The sequence below is a fragment of the Macrobrachium nipponense genome, chromosome 22 (assembly GCF_015104395.2).
Source record: "Macrobrachium nipponense isolate FS-2020 chromosome 22, ASM1510439v2, whole genome shotgun sequence".
Taxonomy (NCBI): Eukaryota; Metazoa; Arthropoda; class Malacostraca; order Decapoda; family Palaemonidae; genus Macrobrachium; species Macrobrachium nipponense.
Genome location: NC_087213.1, coordinates 37,970,763 through 37,998,262, shown reverse-complemented (window position 1 = coordinate 37,998,262; position 27,500 = coordinate 37,970,763). Strand labels below are relative to the sequence as shown.

At 42.4% G+C, this 27,500-nt stretch overlaps 1 protein-coding gene across 1 annotated transcript in view; it reads left to right on the top strand.

Annotated features, from left to right (window-relative positions):
• The first annotated feature begins 11,278 nt into the window (after window positions 1-11,278).
• LOC135198598 (NADH dehydrogenase [ubiquinone] 1 beta subcomplex subunit 5, mitochondrial-like) overlaps window positions 11,279-27,500 on the top strand; it is an 81,070-nt gene continuing 64,848 nt past the window's right edge. Inside the window, exon 1 of the mRNA XM_064226330.1 lies at window positions 11,279-11,456. Within this exon, the coding sequence (XP_064082400.1) occupies window positions 11,378-11,456 (79 nt within the window). The 5' untranslated portion in view covers window positions 11,279-11,377. The remainder of the gene's footprint in view (window positions 11,457-27,500) is intronic.

Genomic DNA, 27,500 nt, shown 5'->3' with positions numbered 1-27,500 from the left:
GAATGATAACTCATATTCAATTAACTCAGATAACCCCGGTAAATAATAGTCTTAATCATTCATAGTCAAACACCAATTATCTCTTCTCCAAAATATTATAGCTCCCTCCACTAGGACACTTAGTCCCCTCCACTAGATCCGCCTGTTTAAAAGACAGGAGAACACACTAGTGAGCACACACAATTGTAAAGACAAAGTCAAAAGATTAAATGAAATAGAACATCTTTACAAAATATCAAAACAGACAACTAAGCCACAACTTTGGCTAAAGCACATTGACTCTTACCCATTACAGCTTGGATTATCACACACTTTCAAAAGGAACTCCTCGGCATACGCCATCGTGGCTCTGCCTTTCTCGCACAGACCTCTCCGTAAGTCTCCCTATAGTTTTGGCTAAAGATGCCATTATGAACGGAAGAGGCGCACACATACACATGAATTCACACCCTTTGGTAACTGGTTGCAGCCAGTTTTCAAAGGCACCTTGAACAAGCTATCATGGGACTGATTTGCTTAGGTAAGGAACTTTAACATCATACCACCCAAAAAAGAGTCATCAGCATGCTTAGACTGTCGCCCAAACTCTCAGTCTCCAGGGAAGTTAAAAATGATAAGTCTGTACATTCCTCCTTTTTACATATGTATATGTATATATATATATATATATATATATATATATATATATATATATATATATATATATATATATATATATATATATAGTATATAGATATATATAGATAGATATGTATAGATATATATATATATATATATATATATATATATATATATATATATACATATATATATATATATATATGAATAATTATCACATCGAACCGTGATCCATTTATATATCAATTGAAGCTACAAATGTCCTTTAATATCTAAATTCACTTTACCTCCCAAATGATATATTTTCATATATGTACCGAAGGGGAATTTTTTTAGTTGATAACAATTTCGTCCCCCCATGGATCGAACCACTGTCCAAGTGGACGGGGACGAAAATCAGGACAGTCAGTGATGCTATCCAATCAGCCAACAGAGACGCTATAAGTTCATATCGATTCTGACCTTACAAATCACCCTCGACCTCGGTGCTTTCGTAATTAGAATCGATATGGAACCCCGTCTACCATGTTAGCCAATTCGAGCGTTTGACAGCACGTAGCCTTTTGTTATGAATAATTATCACATCGAACCGTGATCCATTTATATATCAATTCAAGCTACAAATGTCCTTTAATATCTAAATTCACTTTACCTCCCAAATGATATATTTTCATATATGTACCGAAGGGGAATTTTTTAGTTGATAACAATTTCGTCCCCCCATGGGATCGAACCACCGTCCAAGTGGACGGGGGGGACGAATCAGGACAGTCAGTGACGCTATCCAATTAGCCAACAGAGACGCTATAAGTTCATATCGATTCTGACCTTACAAATCACCCTCGACCTCGGTGCTTTCGTAATTAGAATCGATATGGAACCCCGTCTACCATGTTAGCCAATTCGAGCTTTTGACAGCACGTAGCCTTTGTTTTGTTATGAATAATATCACATCGGAAACCGTGGAATTCCATTTAATATTATTCAAATTCCCAAAGGCTAACCAAAAAAAAAATGGTTCCTTTTAAAATATCTTAAAAACAATTTCCCCCCCCCCCACCCTTTTAAAAAAAAACCCTCCCCAAATTTTTGAAAGTTATTTATTTTACATTATTATTTGGCTTTTTTTACCAGAAGGGGAAAATTTTCATTTTTTTAGGGTTGTAAAAAAAAAAAAAAAAAAAAACCAATTTTTCGTCCCCCCATGGGATCGAACCACCGTCCAAGTGGACGTGGGACGAAATCGGGACAGTCAGTGACGCTATCCAATCAGCCAACAGAGACGCTATAAGTTCATATCGATTCTGACCTTACAAATCACCCTCGACCTCGGTGCTTTCGTAATTAGAATCGATATAGGAACCCCGTCTACCATGTTATCCAATTCGAGCGTTTGACAGCACGTAGCCTTTTATTTGTTATGAATAATTATCACATCGGAACCTATGATTCCCATTATATAATCAAATTCAAGCTACAAAATGTCCTTTAATATCTAAATTCACTTTACCTCCCAAATGATATATTTTCATATATGTACCGAAGGCTACGTGCTGTCAAACGCTCGAATTGGCTAACATGGTAGACGGGGTTCCATATCGATTCTAATTACGAAAGCACCGAGGTCGAGGGTGATTTGTAAGGTCAGAATCGATATGAACTTATAGCGTCTCTGTTGGCTGATTGGATAACGTCACTGACTGTCCTGATTTCGTCCCCGTCCACTTGGACGGTGGTTCGATCCATGGGGGGACGAAATTGTTATCAACTAAAAAATTCCCCTTCGGTACATATATGAAAATATATCATTTGGGAGGTAAAGTGAATTTAGATATTAAAGGACATTTGTAGCTTGAATTGATATATAAATGGATCACGGTTCGATGTGATAATTATTCATAACAAAAGGCTACGTGCTGTCAAACGCTCGAATTGGCTAACATGGCAGACGGGGTTTCCATATCGATTCAATTACGAAAGCCCACCGAGGTCGAGGGTGATTTGGTTAGGTCAGAAATCGTATGAACTTATAGCGTCTCTGTTGGCTGATTGGATAGCATCACTGACTGTCCTGATTTCGTCCCGTCACTTGGACGGTGGTTCGATCCCATGGGGGGACGAAATTGTTATCAACTAAAAAATTCCCCTTCGGTACATATATGAAAATATATCATTTGGGAGGTAAAGTGAATTTAGATATTAAAGGATATTTGTAGCTTGAATTGATATATAAATGGATCACGGTTCGATGTGATAATTATTCATAACAAAAGGCTACGTGCTGTCAAACGCTCGAATTGGCTAACATGGTAGACGGGGTTCCATATCGATTCTAATTACGATAGCACCGAGGTCGAGGGTGATTTGTAAGGTCAGAATCGATATGAACTTATAGCGTCTCTGTTGGCTGATTGGATAGCGTCACTGACTGTCCTGATTTCGTCCCCGTCCACTTGGACAGTGGTTCGATCCCATGGGGGACGAAATTGTTATCAACTCATTCCCCTTCGGTACATATATGAAAATATATCATTTGGGAGGTAAAGTGAATTTAGATATTAAAGGACATTTGTAGCTTGAATTGATATATAAATGGATCACGGTTTCGATGTGATAATTATTCATAACAAAAGGCTACGTGCTGTCAAACGCTCGAATTGGCTAACATGGTAGACGGGGTTCCATATCGATTCTAATTACGAAAGCACCGAGGTCGAGGGTGATTTGTAAGGTCAGAATCGATATGAACTTATAGCGTCTCTGTGGCTGATTGGATAGCGTCACTGACTGTCCTGATTTCGTCCCCGTCCACTTGGACGGTGGTTCGATCCCATGGGGGGACGAAATTGTTATCAACTAAAAAATTCCCCTTCGGTACATATATGAAAATATATCATTTGGGAGGTAAAGTGAATTTAGATATTAAAGGACATTTGTAGCTTGAATTGATATATATATATATTATATCTATATATATATTTATATATTATATATTATTATATATATACATATATCATATATATATATACTATATATACATATGCTTAAAAAATCACAGTAGATGCACGTGACTTCATAAATAAGCGAATCCCACAGGAAAATGATAGTCAGAAATCCAAGCGCTTTCGTCTTTACTAAGACATTGTCAAGGAGCTAATGAAATACAATTGGAGAGAAAGGTCTCAGGTACACAACAAGATCAAGAATACCAGATAGTTAATTGTCAAAAGGGTAAAAATTAAAAGAGATAATCCAGGATTATTGGATATTACACGGTCACAAACCTAAACAGATTTGACCCTAACTGAAATTACAAAGTATCTTTACAGTCCAAAACATGTAAAAACTTAAAATATTAATTTTGTTGCTTATATTTATCTACAACTTTTTTCATTATGAAAGCATCAAGTTTAAATAAACCAAGACTTAACTTTAGAACATTTCTATTATTTGACTTGATGAAACAAGATTCAATGATATTCCTTTTAACTGTGTCATTACATGAGAATAAGGCTCTTGCTTGACTCCAGTTAATAGGATGATCTAAATCTCTCATATGTACGTATAATGCATTCGATATTTGCCCAGTTCTCACAGAATATTGATGCTGTTTGAGACGTTGTGAAAGGGATTTACCGGTCTGTCCGTAATAGACTTTATCACACTTTTTGCAAGGAATTTCATAAATGTGTAATAAATACATTATTAAAACATATATTTTAAATATATGAAAATACTCCCAAGACCTAAGGGTCACTGGCGAGATAAGAGTGTGATATGTATTCAAAACAGGACGTAAGCTAGACGATGCCATGCTATGCTTGCAGTGGCCTGGTTTGCATTTGCCTGTGTAATCATTAGCATTATCTGGCAAAACAGGTCACAGCGCCTTCCTATGAGAAGCTGGTGACCTATCACCTGCAGAGATAACACGTAACTTCTTAGTCACATGTTCGTCTGTCTGTATGTTATGTATGCTGAGATAGCTTTGTTATGTTATCTTTGTGAAAGACTTTGTAACTTTAGATCTCTACTTCTCTTCATCAAGAGCAGTTCTCTGAAACTAACTCTTCCTCTACTCCAGAGATGTAGTTCTTAATAAATTGTTAAGTTTGTTAACTCAGAGTTTGAGTCATCGCCTCTACACTTAAGGAAGATACTAATGGGATCTTAGAAATCACTCTGCATCGATGTACTCTGACAAAATGAGAAGTAGACACACCATACTTGCATATGACAGTCGCAAGCTATAACATTCAACGGGTCGCCTTCCTATACTTAGGCGAGACCCGTATATATGCAGCCTGGAAGATCTTTAGGAGAATTTTTTATTACTAAACTCTCGACATTAATATTACTGAAAGCACCATACACAATACCTTTACAAATATTGATATCATTAGGGCATAGGTTTTGATTAAATTTTTCCAAATAACAAAAGGATTTTGAAATGTCGACAACACAGTCCAGGTTACCATTAAATACACCAAAGCTTAACCCATATCGCAAAGCCACTGTCGTAGCACTATCCACTGGTTTGTCTGATAAATTAATCATGAAGTCCACGTGGGCATGCTTAGTCCAGTCGCTTTCAGCAATAAGATTCTTCAGCTTGACTTGAAGCTTCCTTTCAAGACGGTTGCAGCTCTTTCTCAATTTTCCGTAGCAATAATCCAGCATCCGATTCTTCCAATCGACAGGAACCGTCTGATTAAAGCCATACCGTCTGCTTCTAAGTGTATGAAACGCATCATCTACTTCCACTTTTGTGATGTCGATGTGTTTCTGAAGTATGATGCGTTGAAACTCGTCGAAAGGTCGCTCTGCTAAACGAAAAATTCTCACTGGTAAAATCGACTTGGGCATCACTTGCTCGTTCATACACTTCCGTAGAAAGTCAAGTCGGAGTTTCAGTTTGTGAGCGATGATAAGAGCATTACAGAAGGATGTCACATATAGAACAAGACTCGGAAAATTCAAAGAAAAGGCGTAGAAGTTGCGTGTGGTTTCCATTATGCTTAAAAAATCACAGTAGATGCACGTGACTTCATAAATAAGCGAATCCCACAGGAAAATGATAGTCAGAAATCCTAGTGCTTTCGTCTTTACAAAGACATTGTCAAGGAGCTAATGAAATACAATTGGAGAGAAAGGTCTCAGGTACACAACAAGATCAAGAATACCAGATGGTTAATTGTCAAAAGGGTAAAAATTAAAAGAGATAATCCAGGATTATTGGATATTACACGGTCACAAACCTAAACAGATTTGACCCTAACTGAAATTACAAAGTATCTTTACAGTCCAAAACATGTAAAAACTTAAAATATTAATTTTGTTGCTTATATTTATCTACAACTTTTTTCATTATGAAAGCATCAAGTTTAAATAAACCAAGACTTAAATTTAGAACATTTCTATTATTTGACTTGATGAAACAAGATTCAATGATATTCCTTTTAACTGTGTCATTACATGGGATTAAGGCTCTTGCTTGACTCCAGTTAATAGGATGATCTAAATCTCTCATATGTACGAATAATGCATTCAATATTTGCCCAGTTCTCACAGAATATTGATGCTGTTTGAGACGTTGTGAAAGAGATTTACCGGTCTGTCCGTAATAGACTTTATCACACTTTTTGCAAGGAATTTCATAAATGTGTAATAAATACATTATTAAAACATATATTTTAAATATATGAAAATACTCCCAAGACCTAAGGGTCACTGGCGAGATAAGAGTGTGATATGTATTCAAAACAGGACGTAAGCTAGACGATGCCATGCTATGCTTGCAGTGGCCTGGTTTGCATTTGCCTGTGTAATCATTAGCATTATCTGGCAAAACAGGTCACAGCGCCTTCCTATGAGAAGCTGGTGACCTATCACCTGCAGAGATAACACGTAACTTCTTAGTCACATGTTCGTCTGTCTGTATGTTATGTATGCTGAGATAGCTTTGTTATGTTATCTTTGTGAAAGACTTTGTAACTTTAGATCTCTACTTCTCTTCATCAAGAGCAGTTCTCTGAAACTAACTCTTCCTCTACTCCAGAGATGTAGTTCTTAATAAATTGTTAAGTTTGTTAACTCAGAGTTTGAGTCATCGCCTCTACACTTAAGGAAGATACTAATGGGATCTTAGAAATCACTCTGCATCGATGTACTCTGACAAAATGAGAAGTAGACACACCATACTTGCATATGACAGTCGCAAGCTATAACATTCAACGGGTCGCCTTCCTATACTTAGGCGAGACCCGTATATATGCAGCCTGGAAGATCTTTAGGAGAATTTTTTATTACTAAACTCTCGACATTAATATTACTGAAAGCACCATACACAATACCTTTACAAATATTGATATCATTAGGGCATAGGTTTTGATTAAATTTTTCCAAATAACAAAAGGATTTTGAAATGTCGACAACACAGTCCAGGTTACCATTAAATACACCAAAGCTTAACCCATATCGCAAAGCCACTGTCGTAGCACTATCCACTGGTTTGTCTGATAAATTAATCATGAAGTCCACGTGGGCATGCTTAGTCCAGTCGCTTTCAGCAATAAGATTCTTCAGCTTGACTTGAAGCTTCCTTTCAAGACGGTTGCAGCTCTTTCTCAATTTTCCGTAGCAATAATCCAGCATCCGATTCTTCCAATCGACAGGAACCGTCTGATTAAAGCCATACCGTCTGCTTCTAAGTGTATGAAACGCATCATCTACTTCCACTTTTGTGATGTCGATGTGTTTCTGAAGTATGATGCGTTGAAACTCGTCGAAAGGTCGCTCTGCTATACGAAAAATTCTCACTGGTAAAATCGACTTGGGCATCACTTGCTCGTTCATACACTTCCGTAGAAAGTCAAGTCGGAGTTTCAGTTTGTGAGCGATGATAAGAGCATTACAGAAGGATGTCACATATAGAACAAGACTCGGAAAATTCAAAGAAAAGGCGTAGAAGTTGCGTGTGGTTTCCATTATGCTTAAAAAATCACAGTAGATGCACGTGACTTCATAAATAAGCGAATCCCACAGGAAAATGATAGTCAGAAATCCTAGTGCTTTCGTCTTTACAAAGACATTGTCAAGGAGCTAATGAAATACAATTGGAGAGAAAGGTCTCAGGTACACAACAAGATCAAGAATACCAGATGGTTAATTGTCAAAAGGGTAAAAATTAAAAGAGATAATCCAGGATTATCGGATATCACACGGTCACAAACCTAAACAGGTTTGACCCTAACTGAAATTACAAAGTATCTTTACAGTCCAAAACATGTAAAAACTTATTATAATAATTTTGTTGCTTATATTTATCTACAACTTTTTTCATTATGAAAGCATCAAGTTTAAATAAACCAAGACTTAAATTAAGAACATTTCTATTATTTGACTTGATGAAACAAGATTCAATGATATTCCTTTTAACTGTGTCATTACATGGGATTAAGGCTCTTGCTTGACTCCAGTTAATAGGATGATCTAAATCTCTCATATGTACGAATAATGCATTCAATATTTGCCCAGTTCTCACAGAATATTGATGCTGTTTGAGACGTTGTGAAAGAGATTTACCGGTCTGTCTGTAATAGACTTTATCACACTTTTTGCAAGGAATTTCATATATGCAGCCTGGAAGATCTTTAGGAGAATTTTTGATTACTAAACTCTTGACATTAATATTACTGAAAACAACATTTATGTTAAAAAGCTTTAAAATTCTAGGAATATCTAAAAACCTTTCACCATAGGGTAATTTTAGAATGTTATGCTTACTAAATTCAAGTTTGTCATTGATTGAATAAAATTTTTTCTAGCTCTTTTCCATGCCACATCTACAAAAGTCCTTGGGTATTTAAGTTTCAATGCAATATCATAAATAGTTTTAATTTCAGCGTCAATAAACTGCGGGCTACAGACACATAAAGCCCTTAGGAACATCCCAGAAAAAAAAGAGAATTTAACATTTTGATGCTTTCATAATGAAAAAAGTTGTAGATAAATATAAGCAAAAAAATTAATATATTCAGTTTTTACATGTTTTGGACTGTAAAGATACTTTGTAATTTCGGTTAGGGTCAAATCTATTTAGATTTGTGACCGTGTGATATCCGATAATCCTGGATTATCTCTTTTAATTTTTACCCTTTTGACAATTAACTATCTGGTATTCTTGATCTTGTTGTGTACCTGAGACCTTTCTCTCCAATTGTATTTTATTAGCTCCTTGACAATGTCTTAGTAAAGACGAGAGCGCTTGGATTTCTGACTATCAATTTCCTGTGGGATTTGCTTACATATATATATATATATATATATATATATATATATATATATATATATATATATATAGATATATATATATATATATATATTATATTCTGTTTAATAATAATGTATATGTAATTTATGTTGTATTTCTGAGTTTATGAAATAAACAGTTTTGTTTAGCTTTTTATCAGTTAGGTATTTTCAATATTTAGATACTGATTATAGTTGTAAATTTGTTATATTTTGTTTAACATGTTTATTCTTGACTAATCCAATATGCTAAAATAAATATATACTTACGTGATCGTCTATAACTTCCTCTCTCTCCTCCTCATCTAATGGACTAAAGGAATGAGAAGGCAGTTCTTGGTTTATCAGGAAGGGCATTTCTTTATAATACCATAATGAAGTCTCTGGAATATCATTTGTCCCTGTACCAGATCTCTTCGATGAAGTAATTTTTTTTTAGTTCCTTCCTGAAGTTGGTTCTTAAAATATTGAATTTTTTCTTGACATTTTCAACAATTGCATCCTGATATCTCTCCCGATATTTGGCCAATAGAATTTTATAATCTATATATTTCTTGTTTCCGTTGCTGTAGTCTGGTGATTTAATTTTCCAAAGGGAAGGAAGGTCTCTGTAGAGACGTAGCTATATGCATTCCACCAAAAACACTCTCTCCTAGTCCCTCATGGAGCTCGGCAAGTTTACAGTTGAAAGTGGCATTTGTTGTCAATCTCACTCTCACACTACACAATTGTTAAAGGAGTCATTTACATTGGCAACGTCGTTTCAATATCATTGACGACCCTTCAATCATTACCTCAGACTATCAATTTTAATTACAATAAAGGGGTTATTGTCAATAAAATGGACTAGTGTGTGGCCACCATTAGTATTTGGGTATAACAACGCCTCACTCGATAACAAAGTTTTCTCTGTATTTCTTGTTGTTCGGAAGGGAACCATGTATTTCGATCGAGAACTAGGGGTATCTGGAAGATATTTACAAATTTCAAGACGGAGACTACTTACGTTAGCAATGCAAAAAGAAGTTTGGTATTTAGTTAGAAGGAAGTAGGACGTGTCTGTCGAGCGCTCTGTGAAAAGTGCAAGCCTAGCGCGATGTTCAAAATGAATACGAAGAACTGAAGAGAAAGTAAAAAGAAAAAAAGAGGAACATAGTGTAGAAATTGATATAGGAGAGGGAAAGCTTAAAATGACATATAAACTATATCAACAAATTATCAGAAAAGCACATAGAGATGGAACATTACAACGAACACTGGAGGAAGACGAGTGGGCCCAAATTGAGAGCGACTCGGCAACCTGTGCTGACTGCTCTGAAGATGTTGATGATGGAATTTGCTGCGAAATGTGTGATACTTGGTTCCATTACGTATGTTCGGGAATTGAGAGTAAATACACACCCATACTTTCGAGTGACAACACATGACACATCTGTAACAATTGCAAGAAGCCTAAACGAAGAACACACACGAAACTCATTGAAGAGGAACAAGCTGATTCAGGATTCGGCTCGAAGAACGTGTGACTATGAACAATATAGATGAAATTCGATGCAAAATTGACAATGTTGATAAAGATGTAACGATTATGACACATGTGGACGAAACTTATGCAGAGTCACTCAATACGAAAAAGATGCTTTCGATCAATATTTGATCTACTGACGATGAGAACACAGCAGCAAACGAAAAAAAGCACATTATGAGTGAAATAACGGCGCCAGTTGAACAGGTTAAAACAACAAAATATGGACATTAATTTTATTCGTAAGATTTCCAGATATGAAAAACCTAGAAAAAGGAAAAACAGAGATTCAGGGAATCAGTAACATATCAGTATATGAGAAGGGTAAACTTAAACACAAAATAAAAGTATTACCTATATGTTCCGCAGGACGAAAATGACATTGTCAATAACATTATAAAGAAAATTCCATGGATATGGGTACTACTCTCATACCTGAAGATGACGATCTGAAAATTGTATAGGAACTGAAAGCCAAAGATGACAAATACAAGCACTGCACATCAAAATGTACTACACCTCAAATACGAAAGGCTATTTATGATAGAGGTGACAAGTTGTATACGTTGTATATGTTGCTATAAATCCAAAATAGGAAAAATAGGTCAATAAAATATTCTTCGTTAAATTTTTGTGTAAAAGTAAGATTAAATCAATTCCCAAAATCGTCTCCTTATTCAACTAGCAGAGAAAGATGATGGAGAAAGAAAATTTACGAGAGAGAACTGTGAGTCTGTGACTAAGTGGCAAAAATGTAAGGTGCACAGTTGCAAATGAGAGTACAACAATGAGCCGTTGCATAGGTTAACCGTTACTACTGCTAAAATCATTGGGTTAGCACACACTCACTGGACTGGCTCGTCACATTACCGAGTACCGACAGATACTACTGACGACGTTCTACGACTTTTGTCGTCTGCAAAGATGACCGTACTCAGTTCTTTAAAGGGTGTAGGTGTTCCCATCGGAAATGCCCTCCGTGCTGGAAATTGCATGGCGATCAGTAAGTCGTATTTAGTCTTTATACCTAGATATTAGTGAGCCTAATCCTTAGTATCGGCCACTCATTGATAAGGTATAGGGTAGTTTGTGTCTCTAGGCTAACCCTATTCCAGCCGGTGGCCATTAAACTAGTCTACACTGAGGCCTAGCCAATACCTAGGTACTAGCATATACCTACTAAGCATACCTAATCGTGATCGAGGTTATTAGGTTGTTTATTAATTTCTTGGGTAAATATAGGTAGAGGCTAAGACTAGCTAAACGATCCAATGTCAAAGGGGGAGCTAAGCTGATGAATTGTGCACCCTTTTAGCCTTCTCGGTACCTATCGATCCCAGAAACTTTAGGTACTACCCATTACCTCCCATTACCCCCATTACCCCCCCCCCCCCCCCGCCCCCCCCCCACCCCCCCCCCTCCCGTAAAGGAAGACAAACTTGAAGGTAGACTAAGATATAACCAGCCTAACTTCACCAACCTAACCTAACCTATCCTAACAGAACATGTTACCTGATGGGGGGGGGGGGGGGGTGGGGGGGGGGGTGAGAAAGGATTGTAAAATTATGAGTGTAAATAGACAGAAGTGGATAATGGAAAGAGAAGGGAGAAAAAGGTGTAAATTGAAATGTCTGTAAAAGGATATAATGGAGTATTTATAAGTAGATATTCCTCTAAGGTCAAATTTTAACTAAGAAATTGTTATGGGTATGAAATGTATTCATAATGATGAAACGCAAACAGTCACGTGAATTCTGGAAAGGAAAGGGAGTGAGTTGTGTATAAATCATGCATGAAATATCCTAAGCAACTTGCAATTTCACGTACCTAACTGATAGGAAGGTACCTAGGTATCAAATCGTCCTAAAACCCACTTATAGTCCCACCACGTAGACATTTTCAGGTGTCTGTCCTCAATTATAACTTAATATTTCAAGGTATATATATGGCAAAATTATTAGCTGAGAAAATGCCAAAACAAATATACAAACACTATGATAAAGGAAACAGGAATAAACACTAAAATTCATATAACATGATTAAAAAACAAATTAGGAAAATGAATTTATGTAACTCAATGTATGAATACCCCCGAATTCTTCACTTGGTCCTATAGCAATTTAGGAGTCATACTGCAACGTGATTGGCTAAATACATGTACCCCTCCCGTACACCCCCATTTTTTTCCTCACTAAGAAGTCTGCGTTTAGAACAAAAGCTCCCTTACGACTAGCGCATGCGTAGTAGGATTTGGTGTCGTGATAGTAGTAGTAGTAGTAGTAGATTGGATTTGGATGTGAAACAGCTCCACTGTTGGTGTTTTTGTTACAGTGGTACCTCGAGATACGAAAGGCTCAACTTACGAAAAACTAGAGATACGAAAGCAAATACGAAAAATTTTACGGCTCTACATACGAAAATTGTTCAAGATACGAAAGGTTGTTGCTGTAAAGTCCGAGATTCGCCCGGACCACCGATAACAATTTTGAGACGCGCGCACCACCAGCTGAGTAGACTAGCCACCATCCTCCCGCTCTCCCATTGGTTCCTGATGCTAGGCACCGCCATGAGATCCTTCTCTCCTATTGGTCAGCATCCCTCCCATGATGCCTCTACGTAGCGGCGTGCTTCTTCAGCCACTGCACAGCATCATCTGTATCGTATGCACGCGGTATTCATTTATTAACGTAAATTTGTTAGTGATTTTGTTGTAGTATAGTACTTTATCGTGTTGTGTGATAACTTTACTACATACGTATACATACTACATAACATAATTACGTACCGTATATACGTAGTCATGGGTCCCAAGAAAGTTGAAATTCACGGAATTAAGAGGATGCTCTCTTTGGAGACGAAGATGGAGATTATCAAGAAGTATGAAGTTGGTATGCGATTGAGTGTGATCGCCAAAGAATACGGCCGAAATCCGTCGACAATAGGTACCATCCTTAACCAGAAGGATGTCATCAAAGCAGCTACACCTTCCAAGGGCATCACTATTTTGTCCAGCAAGAGGACCCACGTGCACGATGAAATGGAAAGGCTTCTTCTTGTCTGGATAGAAGACAAAGAAATTGCTGGCGATACAATAACGGAGACGGCAATCTGCCACAAGGCCAGCGCTATTTTCGGCAATTTGATAGCCCAGGCCGAAGACGACTGAGGAGAAGGGACATCAACGCCAACCCCAGACTTCAAAGCTTCGCATGGGTGGTTCGAGAAAATCCGTAAACGGACTGGCATCCATTCGGTGGTGCGGCATGGGGAGGTGGCCAGCATGGACACGAAAGCGGCTGAAGCCTTTAAAAAAACGTTCGACGAGATGATGATCAAGGAAGGCTACAGTTCTCAGAATGTCTTCAACTGTGATGAGACTGGCCTTTTTTGGAAAAAAATGCCTCGTGGGACGTACATCACGGAGGAAGAGAAGAAGCTACCCGGGCATAAGCCTGAAAGACAGGCTTATGCTCGCACTTTGTTCCAACGCCAGTGGGGATTGCAAGGTGAAGCCCCTACTTGTCTATCATTCCAAGACTCCTCGAGCCTTCAAGGCCCACAAAATGCTCAAGGAGAGCTTCCAGTGATGTGGAGGGCTAATGCGAAAGCCTGTTTAACGAGGCTTTTGTTCACCGAGTGGGTAAATCTGTGTTTCGGCCCGACAGTGAAGAAATTCTTGGAAGAGAAGTGCCTCCCTCCGAAATGCCTGCTGGTGTTGGACAATGCCCCTGCTCACCCTCCTGGCCTCGAGGAAGATATCCTAGCGGAGTATTCCTTCATCAAGGTTGTTTATATTCTGCCTAACACCACCCCTCTCCTCCAGCCCATGGACCAGCAAGTGATATCGAACTTCAAGAAGCTGTATATGAAACATCTTTTCAAGAGATGTTTCGACATCACCGATGCCACAAACCTCACCTTCTGTGAATTTTGGAAGGAGCATTTCGATATCGTAATATGCATCTGACTCATCGACCAAGCTTGGCAGGAGGTTTCGAGGCGAACCTTGAATTCCTCGTGGAGGAAACTCTGGCCTGATGCCGTATCTACCCGAGACTTCAAGGGATTCGACGTGGGCGAAGCTGGTGCTGCAGATTCAGAAACAGTTGACGATCCTGAAACTGTTTCGCAACCAGATCTTGACGAGATCGTTGCATTCGGCAAGTCCATGGGGCTTGTCGTTGACGAGGACGACATCAATGACCTTCTCGAGGAGCACCAAGAGGAGCTTACGACGGATGACCTGAAGGTGTTGGAGGCCATGCAACATAACGTCGTTCAAGAGGAGTTCTCTACCAGCGGCGAGGAGGACAACGACTCTATGAAAACGGCAGAAATTAAGGATGCTCTAGCTGCTTTTCATAAGGTGCAATCATTCGTAGAAAAGAGACACCCCGAAAAAGCTTACACAGGTCGTATGCTTGCACAGTTCGATGACGTTTGCCTGAGTCGTTTCAGGAACATTGTCAAAAGTAGGCAGAAGCAATCTTCCTTGGATAGTTATTTTTTAAAGAGGCCTTTAGTAGTAGTAGTAAGCAAAAAGGAAGAACCAAGTGATACTAAAAAACAAAGTTGAAAGTGGTGAAGAAGTTTAAATAAAAAAAAAAAAAGTATAAAAAGTAAAAAAAAAAGAAAAAAAAAATTTAATTTTAAGTTTGTTCATGAGACTTACCTGTCAGAGAGATATATATAGCTGTATTCTCCGAAGTCCGACAGAATTTCAAAACTTATGACACGCGCAGTGGGAGGCCAGGTGGTTAGTACCCATTCCCGCCGCTGGGAGGCAGGTATCAGGAGCCATTCCCATTTTCTATTCAGATTTTCTCTGTCGCCGGTACTATCAACACCTGTTTTCAGTATATACCTCCGTCATTGGATTTTGTAAACTTCGTTGTCACATAAGTATTCCAATTGTCTTTTGGTTTTTGACTTTGGTTTTGTGGCTAGGCACACGCTATTGTGGACTGTTTTGATTTTGGCTTTGATTTTTCTTGAACAAAGATGTCTGGTTCTAGTTCTGCTAGTTTCAGGGTATGTTGTGTGGAAGAGTGTAAGGTGAGGCTACCGAAGGCTTTGGTAGATCCCCACACTGTATGCACGAGCTGTAGGGGACGTGTGTGTTTGGTAAATGATCGATGTAAGGAGTTTGAGAGTTTGTCTGATTCAGGTTGGAAGACAGATGATTCCTATGTGCGCAAGTTAGAGCGTGACAGGATCAGGAGGTCTTCCTCCAGGAGCGTATCAGGCAGTAGACGTCAGGGTAGTCATTTTTCTCCTGCTAACCCTCCTGTAGACTTTGCTACCCCTAACCCTGTGGTGTTGCTTTCGGGCCCTGAGATTGTGTCTGCGGAGGGTAATGCCCTGTCTGTGATTTTGGAATCCCTCCGTAACCTGGAATCCAAAGTGCTCGCCTTAGAAAGTGGTGCAGTGAAGTGCAGTGATAGTGCCCCTAGTGTTGTGGAGGGGGCGTCAGATCGGCCCTATAATGCCTCTAGGCTTGGACCTCTGTCGGACTCCCAGGACTCAGGGAGTGGACAAGTCGAAAGCCGTAAGAGGGTTACGGGGGCTCCCCACCGATCTGGCGTCCCTTCAGCAGGACCTGTTGACGCTTCCCAGGCTGCCAAGGATCGTGCTCATGCGCGAATCCTTAAGGATTGCTTCTCGTCCTCCGAAGCGTCCCCCCCCCGCAAGGGGTGGAGCTCTCGGAAGGACTCTCACCCTTTGAAGAGAAGCTTCAGAGAGGAGGACGCTTCACGTCCTTTTTCTCCAGATGCTTTGCGGTCTTCTCCGGAGAGTTTTGACGCTTTCCCACCGCAGAAGAGGACCAGGACGTCATCGGAGGATGACGCTGTTGAGCGCCCCAGTCGCGCCAGAGAGAGCTGTAGCTTTTCCTGTGAGAAGGAAGAAGGCGTCCCCTCGCCCCTCATCTTCCCACAGGACCAGCCCTTCCCCTGAGAAGGAGTCTTCTCTTACCAAGAAGATGCTCCTTGTTATGCAGCAACAGATAGCTTCGTTGATTGCTGAGAAAGAGGCAGAACCGTGTCGACGTAGGAAGGACTCGAGGCTGCCTATCAAGAGGTCCAAGCAGTCCCCCTCTCCTTCTCCTCGTTCGTCTCTTTCGCCTGCTTCGTCGCCCTCTAGATTTCGTTCGGCACCCCAGCGCTTGTCTAGAGGGTGCGATGAGCGTCTTCCCAGACTCTCTTCTATCGAGAGAGAGGAAGATCGTAAGGCTCATTGCAACAGGGATCGTCTAGCTTTTCGTCAAGACGCTCCTCTCGCGCCCCTTCGGACGCTCTGCATGCTGCTAGGCATGACGCTCCTCAAGCTGCTCGACTTGACACTTCTCAGGCTGCTTCTATTCGTCAGGAAGCTCGTCGTACTGGTCGTCGGGACGCTCATCGTACTGCTCGTCAGGACGCTCGTCAGGACGCTTGTCAGGACACTCTTTCGCAGATCTTCAGATGCTTCAGAGGCTGTTGTAAAACGTCCAGCCGTGTGTGGAGAGTTCTTCTTCGCAGCGGAGGTCCCTCTTGAGAGTTGGACCTAAAGGTCTTAGACCTCTCACTTCTGTTGACTCGTCTGTAGCTCCTGTGGAAGAGGGGGAGTTAGGCAGTTTGTCGGAGGCCGCAGACGAAGAGCAGCCTTCCACGTCGTCTTCATCCTCAGACTACCAGGTCTTGGCCCGCCTTCTTCGTGAATTGTTTGGAGACAAGTTTCAACCCTCGGCCCCTCGCTCTCCTCCTTCACAGTTAGCCTCTTCCAAAACCAGTAGAATGCCGGGTTTTGTGAAAATGAAGACTTCCCTGTCTATAAGAGAGCCTTTTCAAGAAGGTCCACGACTGGATGGATTTGAGGAAGGCCCGAGGCAAGGCTTCTTTTGCCCTGCCTCCGTCGAGACTCAGTGGTAAAGCATGGATCTGGTATGAAACAGGAGAGGACGTTGGATTGAGAGTTCCTTCCTCTTCCCAGGGAGACTTTGCCAGCATAGTAGACGCCCCAAGGAGGTCTCTCCTTTCATCAGCGAAGGTGTCGTGGACTACTTCTGAATTGGACCATCATCTGAAAGGACTGTTTCGGAGAATGGAAGTTTTCAACTTTTTGGACTGGTGTTTGGGAGTCCTGGATTTGCAGTTGCGGAGTCCGGACTCAATTAGTCTGGGGGAGCTGTCCAGCGTTTTGCCGTGTATGGACAAGGCCGTCAGGGATGGTTCGGAGGAGCTGGCTTCGCACTTTCTTACAGGGCTCTTGAAGAAGAGAGCTTTGTATTGTAACTTTACTGCGAAGTCTGTTTCTCCCTCACAGAGGGCAGAGTTGCTGTTCACCCCTCTTTCGAGCCATCTCTTCCCCCAGTCTATGATCAAGGATTTAGCCGTCAGCCTGCAGGAGAAGGCTACTCAAGACCTGGCCCAGTCTTCCAGACGTCCGGCAGTCCCTTGTGCTACTACGCTTGGGCAGGCTTCCAGGAAGCAGAAGCCCTTTCGAGGAGGAGCTTCCTCGAGATCGTCTCCTCGAGGAAGAGGTCCTCCCAGAGGCAGAGCCCCTTCCAAGCTCAGAGGTAAGAAGTGATGCATCAGTCCTTACCTTACAGACCTTTCAGTTTGTTTGGGTTGCCCCAGGTCCCTCAGTGTGAGGCACCTCTAATGTCTACCAGAGAGTTGCTAGTACATCTTCCGGTATATTTTGCATCTTCCAATCTTGGATGGTCTGGTATGCAGTTTAGATATTTGTCGAGCTTATTCTTAAACACGTCTACGCTCACTCCTGATATATTCCTCAGATGAGCTGGCAACGCATTGAATAGACGCTGCATTATCGATGCTCTCGTTCTACGAGTAAGAAGGCGCGTAGACAAGAGGTTAATTTTCCCTCTAGACGTCCTGCGCAGGACGCTTGGGAGAACGCTTTTGAGGACGCTCGACAGGACGCCTTTGAGGACGCCCAGCAGGACGAGGACGCTCGTCAGGACGTTGTTGTTGACGCTCGGAGGTACGCTTTTCCAAGCGCTCGCGTAGTTGCTTTTGAGAGCGCTCAGCAATCTTTGAGAGCTAGTGCTTCTGTACGCGCTAGTAAGGAAGCTTTTGTGAAGACACGTAAGGACGCTTCTCTAGGCTCTTACAAGGACGCTTCGGTAGAAGCTCGCCAGGATGTTGTGCGCGAGACTCGGCGAATTAAGGCAGTTCATGTCGCCTCTCAGGACGCTCAGCGCTTTCAAGACGATCGTCTTGCTTCACGCTACAACGAACGACAGGAGGTCTGTCGGAATGAAGAGGCTTCTTCATCCAAACCTCAGAGGTCTCTTTTGAAGATCAGACCCGTTGGTCGTACGCCCTCTCCTGCTGTGCAGTCTCCGATTCCTCTTAGGGAGGAGGGAGAATTGAGTAGTCCTGCGGACTCGGTTGAGGAGGATCAGCCGTCTGTTTCGTCCGTTTCGGACTACAAAGTGCTAGTGCGACTTTTACGCTCGTCTTTTGGAGACAAATTTCAGCCTTCAGCTCCTCGGTCTCCACCCTCTCAGTTTCATACAATCAACTTACCTGTCAGATATATACATAGCTAAGACTCCGTCGTCCCCGACAGAAATTCAAATATCGCGGCACACGCTGCAGGTAGGTCAGGTGACCTACCGTCCTGCCCTGGGTGGCAGGATTAGGAACCATTCCCGTTTTCTATTCATATATTTTCTGTCGCTTGGAATGTAAACAACGTTTGCAGTTCCTCCTGACTTGATTTTTGGATTTCATCGCCATCGATCTTCTGGGCTCTCTTTTGCAGGGAAGTACTGGATCTTTGGTTCGGCATACGCATATTAATTTGTTTTAATAACTTTGGCTTCGAAAATTTCGAAGAATTGTTTACGTGTAACTACCGAACTTTTCGGTAGACACTCACATAGTTTGCAAGAAGGAAAATTTTAATATTTATTCATAACGTGTAGTAAATGTTAGAATTGATTGAGCTAACTTCCTTCTTGAGAAGTCAGGAATAGAATTAGTTACGCTTCATTTAGAAGTTTTTATAGCTCTCGTACTAATGAGCAGTTAGAGCATTAACAATACTAGTAGTGTTGTATCCTCATCTTCTTACTTCACAGAATCTTCAAATTCATATTGCAATTTTAAGACAAAGGAATGTAGCTCAAAATACGAGCTATTGAAAGGTAAGAAGTGATTTTAGTGTTCCCAGTGCAGTGGAGGGTGCGTTCTGATCGGCTCTGTTTCGCTCCCAGGCCTAGACCTCTTCCAAGCTCACATACCCAGAGGAGAAGGAAAGTCGAAAGCCTTACGGAGGTTATGGAGAATCCCCACCGATCAGGCGTCCCCTTGGCAGGATCTGTAGAACGTCCCAGACTGCCAAGTTCGCCATTGGAAAAGCGTCCTAATTAGTAGAGGGTGCGTCCGATCGGCTCTGTCTCGCTCTCAGGCCTAGACCTCTTCCAAGCTCACAAGCCCAGAGGAGAAGGAAAGTCGAAAGCCTTACGGAGGTTATGGAGAATCCCCACCGATCGGGCGTTCCCTCGGCAGGATCTGTAAAACATCCCAGACTGCCAGCGATAGCCATTGGAAAGGCATCCTTTAAAAAGTGCGTCTCTTCTTCCGTTTCTTCATCTTACATCCGAAAAGACGAAGAATGTACATGTTTGGAGTTCGGACGATCTGGCTCGTTCTCTGAAAACTAAGAGAACACTGAGCGAGAGGCTGAGAGCCAGCCAGCAAGCTAGCGCGAGCCACGTTCCAACAGCCAGCAGCGAGCCGCGCTCCAACAGACTAGCCCGAGCCGCGTTCCAACAGACTAGCGCGAGCCTCGTTCATACAGATAAATGCGAGCCGCGTTCCAGCAACTGAGCGCGAGCCGCGTTCCAGAACTTTTTTCTTGGCGCAAGGTGCCTTCAAAGAGAAAACAGACGGCTAGACTGAGGAGCCTTATAGTAGAGTGGCAATCAGAAGGATGCTTCCATTGAACGTTTACTGGCAAGAGGCTCGTATAACAAGGACTAGAGGCGCTCGGATCTATCAGGGCGCACGGGACCTTCCACGCAAGCGGAACGTTCCAGGAGCGAGTCTCCTTTCTAGCGTGCGGAACATTCCAGGTGCGCGGAACTATCCAGACGCCAGGTGCTAGGCGCAAGGATCCAGACGCCAGGCGTCAGAATATTCCAAAATCTTCATTTGAGAGAGAGGTCAGTCGCGAGACTCCTCTTTGAGTTTTACTTGAGCAACTTTCCCCTGGCAAATGTGCAAGATGTCGCACAGGCGGCCGTTGCTTTTGTCAGAAGGATTCTGATACTAAGACAAGCCCCTTTTCATTATTCAGAAGACTCCTGTGTTAGGCAGTTCCTCTCAATGCGGACACTCTCCTTCATCCATGCTCTTCCCTCGTTTTGAGGAGGCAAGAGCTTTGGGAGTTTTTCTTAATAAGAATCTCATCGACGTTTGGGTATGATGGCTGATAGGAAATATCTACTTCCTTCCGTAAACCCTAGTGATGAACAGGAATTCTGTCTCTTCCGCGATTTATGAGGAAATCACGAAGATTTAAAGAGTTCCTGGATTAACTTCCTTCCTTAAGGATATATATATACTCTTTCTATCGTTCTATTAACGAAAAGAACGAAGATAGTAGAAGGTAGTAGAGTATCTGCTGGATGAGAATACGATACGGTCAAATCATAAACACATACCGTAGTTACTTCTTTGCTGTGTAACTCAATTACCAGTATCCTTCTACGACTTTCCTAGGAAGGACTACGCTTAAAGGGATTGTTAAGGCAACACCTACTTAGCTTCTAGATTTATCGAAGTCTTGTTTCGCTTAAATATGCTTTAATAAGAAATTCCTGAAGTTCGATAATAATTTTATAAGATTCCTTTATTAAAGGGAGTAGCTGGCAACTCTGGAAGAGTAAGGCCAGACGGCTAACGGAGACTGCTTTCGCTGAGAGCCTGAGAGGCTGAGACCAACGCAGTACCATGTAGGTGTCAGTCATGAGCGGTCGGGTTTATCTCTCTCTTGCGGGATGGAATAACTATCCGTATCTCTCCCCTACAATCGCGGTGCGGTCTTAACCTCGGATTGAGGGGATAGTTAAGCTAACATAAATAAAATATTGTATGCCTTTTGCTAAGAAGCTTTCAATAAGAGAGATAGTACAACCTTTCAATGCTGTTTACCGTTGGTAACATTATTAAAGGATTCTATCGCAGCAGAACATTATATTATATATAATGCTCTCAGGCTTACGAAAGCATAGCTTATTAGAGTACCTGCTCAGAAGATGGATGAGTCGGATGGGAAACATTCTCTTTGTTGCAAAACTTGTTTCCCTGAATGGACTATACTACATATATAAAGTTTTTTCCTACTAAGAACGGAATTAACATGTGAAAGGATGTCGGGTACCATAAAGGCACAGGTGTTCTGGCACATAACCTAAAAAGAATTAGAAGGAAGCGCCAGCCTGGCGCAAGTTGTGCCACCCTGGCACATAGCGCTAGAAGTGCCAACCTGGCGCAATGCGCCAGAAGCGCCAGCCTGGCGCAGTGAGCCAAGAGCACCATCCAAGATTTTCTCGTTTTAGCGAGTTATTAACCTAAGAGTCCAGTAGCCTCTCGGACACCAGGCTCGGTAACGGCAAGATTCGTTCCTGATTTCGTTACCCATTTAATCACTTAGGCCAATTCCACGACTCTCTCATATCGCAAAGAGCATCGAGAATCTCTTTTTTCGCTCCTGTTCGCGTTAACAAAGAGAACCTTCTCGATCGACGATAATACTGTTAACATGTTTAACATTTATTGGAAAGAGTTGTGAGAACCTGCGGAAAGTCTTCTTCATAGATCTCTTAGTAAGGTAGAAGACGAACAGGCTTCCTATAGACTGCTTCCTTTTCCTCGAACCAAGAGAGGTAGCAATATACGCAGTAAAAGGCTATACTCTGTCTGTAGCAATATACGCAGTAAAAGGCTATACTCTGTCTCTATAAAGGGATTGGAGATAGCAGAGGATTAAGATCTTCGGGATCTTATACGATACCTCAATATGACAAGAGTAGGATATCATGTACTTATAATGGGATTTTTTTTTTTTTGTGGCCACAGATTCTATGTTCCGACAAGATGGAACTGCTCCTCATCAAACTTCTTTGAGAAATTTTTATGAGGGAATTCTTTGTTTCTCTTGGTCCCAAACAATCAAGAAGACAAGTGAATTTTTTGAGCATTGGAATCTCGCATCAGATTCTATGGAGATTAGGCAATGGGTTCTTGCCAGCATAGTATGTCTGGAAAAAGAACTAAAACCCCCTATTCCTGATTCAATGTTTTCAGATAGAGGTTTCGTTGTCCAGGCAGGGTACTTACGTTTTCATCTACAGTAGAATGGTTAAAACGTTTGCCTACAGAGTCTTTGGAATGCGATGACGGCTCAAAATGCTTCCCAGAAGGTGTTCAGAGGGGTACAATAAAGAGCTAGAAATAAGGAGTACTCCCAATTTCAGCTCGGAGTCTCCTTCGACTTCCAAGCTTCTTCCCTTCCTTCGGACAAGGATAGGGAAGATTCTGCAATGAGAAGGCCCTTCAACAGGTAAGAAGAGATCTCGTGAGCAAGGGAAGTACTCAAGAAGGATCCTCCTCGGAGGAAGACTCTTATCTCTCATACTGTTAGATATCCTATCGTATACTGGATGTAGCTGACTACAATCACCTCCCCTTGCCGGAGAGGCCAAAGCTCAAAGTGGAAGAATTTCTTCCACCCTTCTCCAGTCTTGTGATTTACTATTGTGGATGTTCAGACTTTCGGACAATGTAGCGCAACCAGGAGCCTTATGCTAAAACAGGCGTAAAAAACGCCAGAGGCAGATAGCCCCAAGAACACGGTCATTGTCTGATGAGGAGAAAGACCGGGCCTACAACCTGACACAGATGCGCTAGATGCGAATATATAGGACGGATAAGAGTGTCCGATGTGGACATTGCCAGACATCCTCGAGACTCTACCAATCTCGGAGCTCCGGCAAGTGTTGGGAGGAGCCAACCAGGCGCGTGGGCGGCCCAGGCCAGGCGAGCGAGGCGTGAGGTACCAGCCAGCCGCGAAGCTCCAGGCAGGCGCAAGGCGCCAGCCAGGCACAAAGCACCAACCTGGCGCGAGACGCCAGCTAGGCGCAAGGCGCCAGCCAGGCTCAAGCCAGGCGCGAGGCGCCAGCCAGGCTCTAGGCGCAAATCTCCAGCTAAGGCGCAAGCCGTCAACCAGATGCGAGGCGCCAGTCAAGCGAAAGGTACCAGACAAGCGCTAGGCTCCAACCAAGAGCGAAGCACCAGCCAGGCGCGAGGTTCCTGCCAGGCTTCAGGCTTCAGACGGGAGAGATCCATTTCAAGAAAGCCCTGGTCTTCTTTGAAACATGGAGATCTCCTAAGCACTTCATAAGTGACTTGATTCCTTCAAACAGCTGAGAATTAAAAGCGCAGGAAGTGCGCGCTTTTGCAAATTCTTGTTCTTTACATAACAATATGTCATAGACATATTAGCTGTGTTGTACGGTAGAGGCAACTCTGTGTTTTGACTTCTCTTACACAAAAGGATGTCAAGTTAACCCTACGAGAGATCCTTCTCTTTTGGTTTATACGTTTCTGCGGATACGTTACTGGGATAAGGAGCCGACACTGATCCTTAACTTTGAGTTAGTTTTTTTTTAACTTAGTGAAATTATTGGGGTTTTTGAAAGGAGTGTGGGGATAACTCTTTTCAATTTGAGCGCGAACCCTCGTGTTAGGATCAGGTGATCAGGATCGGTGTTGCACTCCTTCATAAGGTGTATTGTCATAGAAGTGGTCCAGTACCCATTGACAAAGTCCTTTCAGGCTCTGCCGAGTAAGCGGTTCATACCCCATCGGCAGACCCACAAGAACTCTTAGCCATGGATCACATATCTCGCTAAGTCTTGAGGTGATGCGACTACCGGGCAACAGCCACGAAGTCTACCACCTATCAGATAGGAACCAAGGTTTATTTATACCTACAACATATGTTGTTTACCTGTCTATTCCATGTTAGCTGTCTCTTACCCTCCACCAAAGGGTGTCAGTCAGCTATGTACAGGGGGTCCTCGAGTTACGACGTTGATCCGTTCTTACGATGCGTCGTAACACGATTTTCAGCGTAAGTCGGAACATTGAAAAATACCACATGATTTAATGTAAATACCTATCAATAACAACGAGAGAACAATTCCTTACCTTTATTAGTTTGATTGGCTTGCACACTGGAGAGGAAGCTGCGGTGCTGGAGAGACTGGGGGAGGTTAGTGAAGAGAAAAAGAACCTCCAGAAGTTGCTGGAGATGCTGAGGCGGTGATTCTGAGGTGAGGCAGAACATACTGTACTGGAGATGCTGAGGTCAGGTGATTCTTGAGGTGAGGCAGAACATACTACTGGAGATGTTGGGGCAGGTGAGGTCTTTAGGTGAGGCAGAACTACAGAAGGTGCTGGAGATACTGGGGCAGGTGAGTCTGGGTTAGCAGAACATTCAGAAGGTGCTGGAGATTGTGGGGCAGGCGAGTCTGGATTAGCAGAGGCAGCTGAGGTAGAGGGTACAGGATCTCCTGCAGGCGCCTCTACCTTCTTAAAATACTGCTCCAGGTTAGTCTGAACAGAGAGCGACCTCTTTTCATCCAAGATCTCCTTGTAACAACTGCCAAATCAAATCCATGACGCCTCTGGAAACCCTAGTGAACCTGTCCCAAGTGGGATCCTGAGCCTCAAAAAGTTGACAACGCTTGCTGCAACTCTGCAAAACCTCTTATCAAGTCCTGCCTTGTGAAAGCCTTAGGCTCTGGGGTGGGTGCTTTCTTCTTCTTCCTCTATCATCTGCTTCTCCAGTTGTATCAGGTCCTCAGCAAGAATAACTCCTCGCCAATGAGACTCCAGCAGCTCTGTAACATCATCAACCTCCATCTCCAAATTGATTTCCTTACTCAGGGCAACAACGTTCTTGACAACTAGCTGAACTGTGTCCTCAAACCCATGGAAATCATTCACAAATTGAGGACAAATTTTCTTCCAGACACCATTCATGTTTGTTTGCTTAACCTCCTCCCAGGAATTAGCAATGTTCTTTACAGCATCAAGGATGTTTGTAGGATTTCCAAAGTCCTTCAGAGTCAAGTCCTTCTTGGTTTCAGTTGCCTTGTAAAGCCATAGCAATTGTCCTTCGTAGGTAGTAGGCCTTGAACGAGCAATCACTCCTTGGTCCCATAGGCTGTAAAAGGGCCGTGGTATTAGGTGGAAGGTAAACCACCTTGACATTAGGTTGAAGTCTCCCAGTGGCAGGGTGTCCAGGGGCATTGTCCAGCACTAGCAAACACCTTAAAGGGGATACCCTTGGAGGCGCAATACCGCTCCACACTTGGAACAAAATGGTTTACGAACCAGTCCTCAAACACTGCAAGTGTCACCCATGCCTTCTTGTTGGACTTCCAAATTACTGGTAGTTGACCCTTCCAAATGCCCTTGAGTGCCCTTGGATTTTCAGCCTGATACACCAACAAGGCTTCAGTTTGAAGTCGCCAGCAGCATTACCCCCAAGAAGTAAAGTTAGCCTCTCCTTGCTGGCTTTATGACCGGGTGCTGACTTCTCCTCCTGGCGATGTAAGTGCGGTTAGGCATACGTTTCCAAAACAAAACCTGTCTCGTCTACGTTAAACACTTGCTGAGCAGAATAACCCCCCTCCTTAATTTATCTCAGACAACGCTTTAGGAAATTCACTCGCTGCTTTCTCATCCCCACTAGCAGCTTCACCTTGCAATTTAAGGTTATGGTAATTGGCCCGAGCCTTAAATCGCATAAACCAACCCCTACTAGCCACAAACTCTTCACTTTCACTTCCCTCCCCCTTTTCTTTTTTCAACGCTTCAAACAATCTTTTCGCCTTCTCCTGAATCACCATAAGGCTGACTGGGATACGCCGTTGATTTTGGTCTTCCAACCAAAGCACCAATAACCTTTCCATTTCAATTATTAGACCACTACGCTGCTTAGTTATCACTGTCGCTTTCATAGGAGCAGATCCTTTCACATGTTCAATGATGCGCTCTTTATCTTTGATAATGGTAGCAACGGTCGAACGGCTAAGGCCAAGCGAGCGGCCAATGTTTGTTGGCGTTTCTCCCTTCTCAAGATCGCTTTATAATGTCCACACTTTAATTTCCATGGTGATGGCCTTTCTTTCTTCGATGCACTACCATCAGAAGAGTCCGCCTTGCGCTTGGGAGCCATAACAAAGAGCAAAAAGTTACAAAAACGATACAACACGAGGGAGAGAGAGGCAGTGTAAACAACCAAAATGGCGTATGGGCGAGGAATGAGCGTAGCGAAGCGACGCCGTCCTCTCCCCCACAAAGCGTCTTCTTCCGCCGTGCGCCCGGAACTAGTTCGCGTTTGTTTACGTTGCTTACGACGCTAAACCGCGTAAGACGGAACGACGCAAAATATTATTTTTTATATTTTTATGGGGGCGCGTTCGTAACCACGAAACATCGTAAGTCGAGACCAGCGTAACCCGAGGACTTACTGTATATATCTGACAGGTAAGTTGATTGTATGAAAATGATATTGTTATAATACAATAAAGTTTCATACATACTTACCTGGCAGATATATACGATTAATGGCCCACCCAGCCTCCCCGCAGGAGACAGGTGGAAGAGAAAAAATATGAATAGAAAATGGGAATGGTTCCTAATCCTGCCACCCAGGGCAGGACGGTAGATCACCTGACCTACCTGCAGCGTGTGCCGCGAAATTTGAATTTCTGTCGGGGGGACAACGGAGTCTTAGCTATGTATATATCTGCCAGGTAAGTATGTATGAAACTTTATGTAGTTATAACAATATTTTTCCTCATCGAGGTCTTGTAAACAAGCCCCAGAGTCGTCGTTTTAGATGAGAGGCTTCGCTGTTCACCAAGAGGGTGCTTTTAAGAACGTTTCCAGGATTGGATGGAACGAAGGATCGATCAGGGCAAGTCTACTTTCGCCCTTGGCCTCCCTCGAGACTC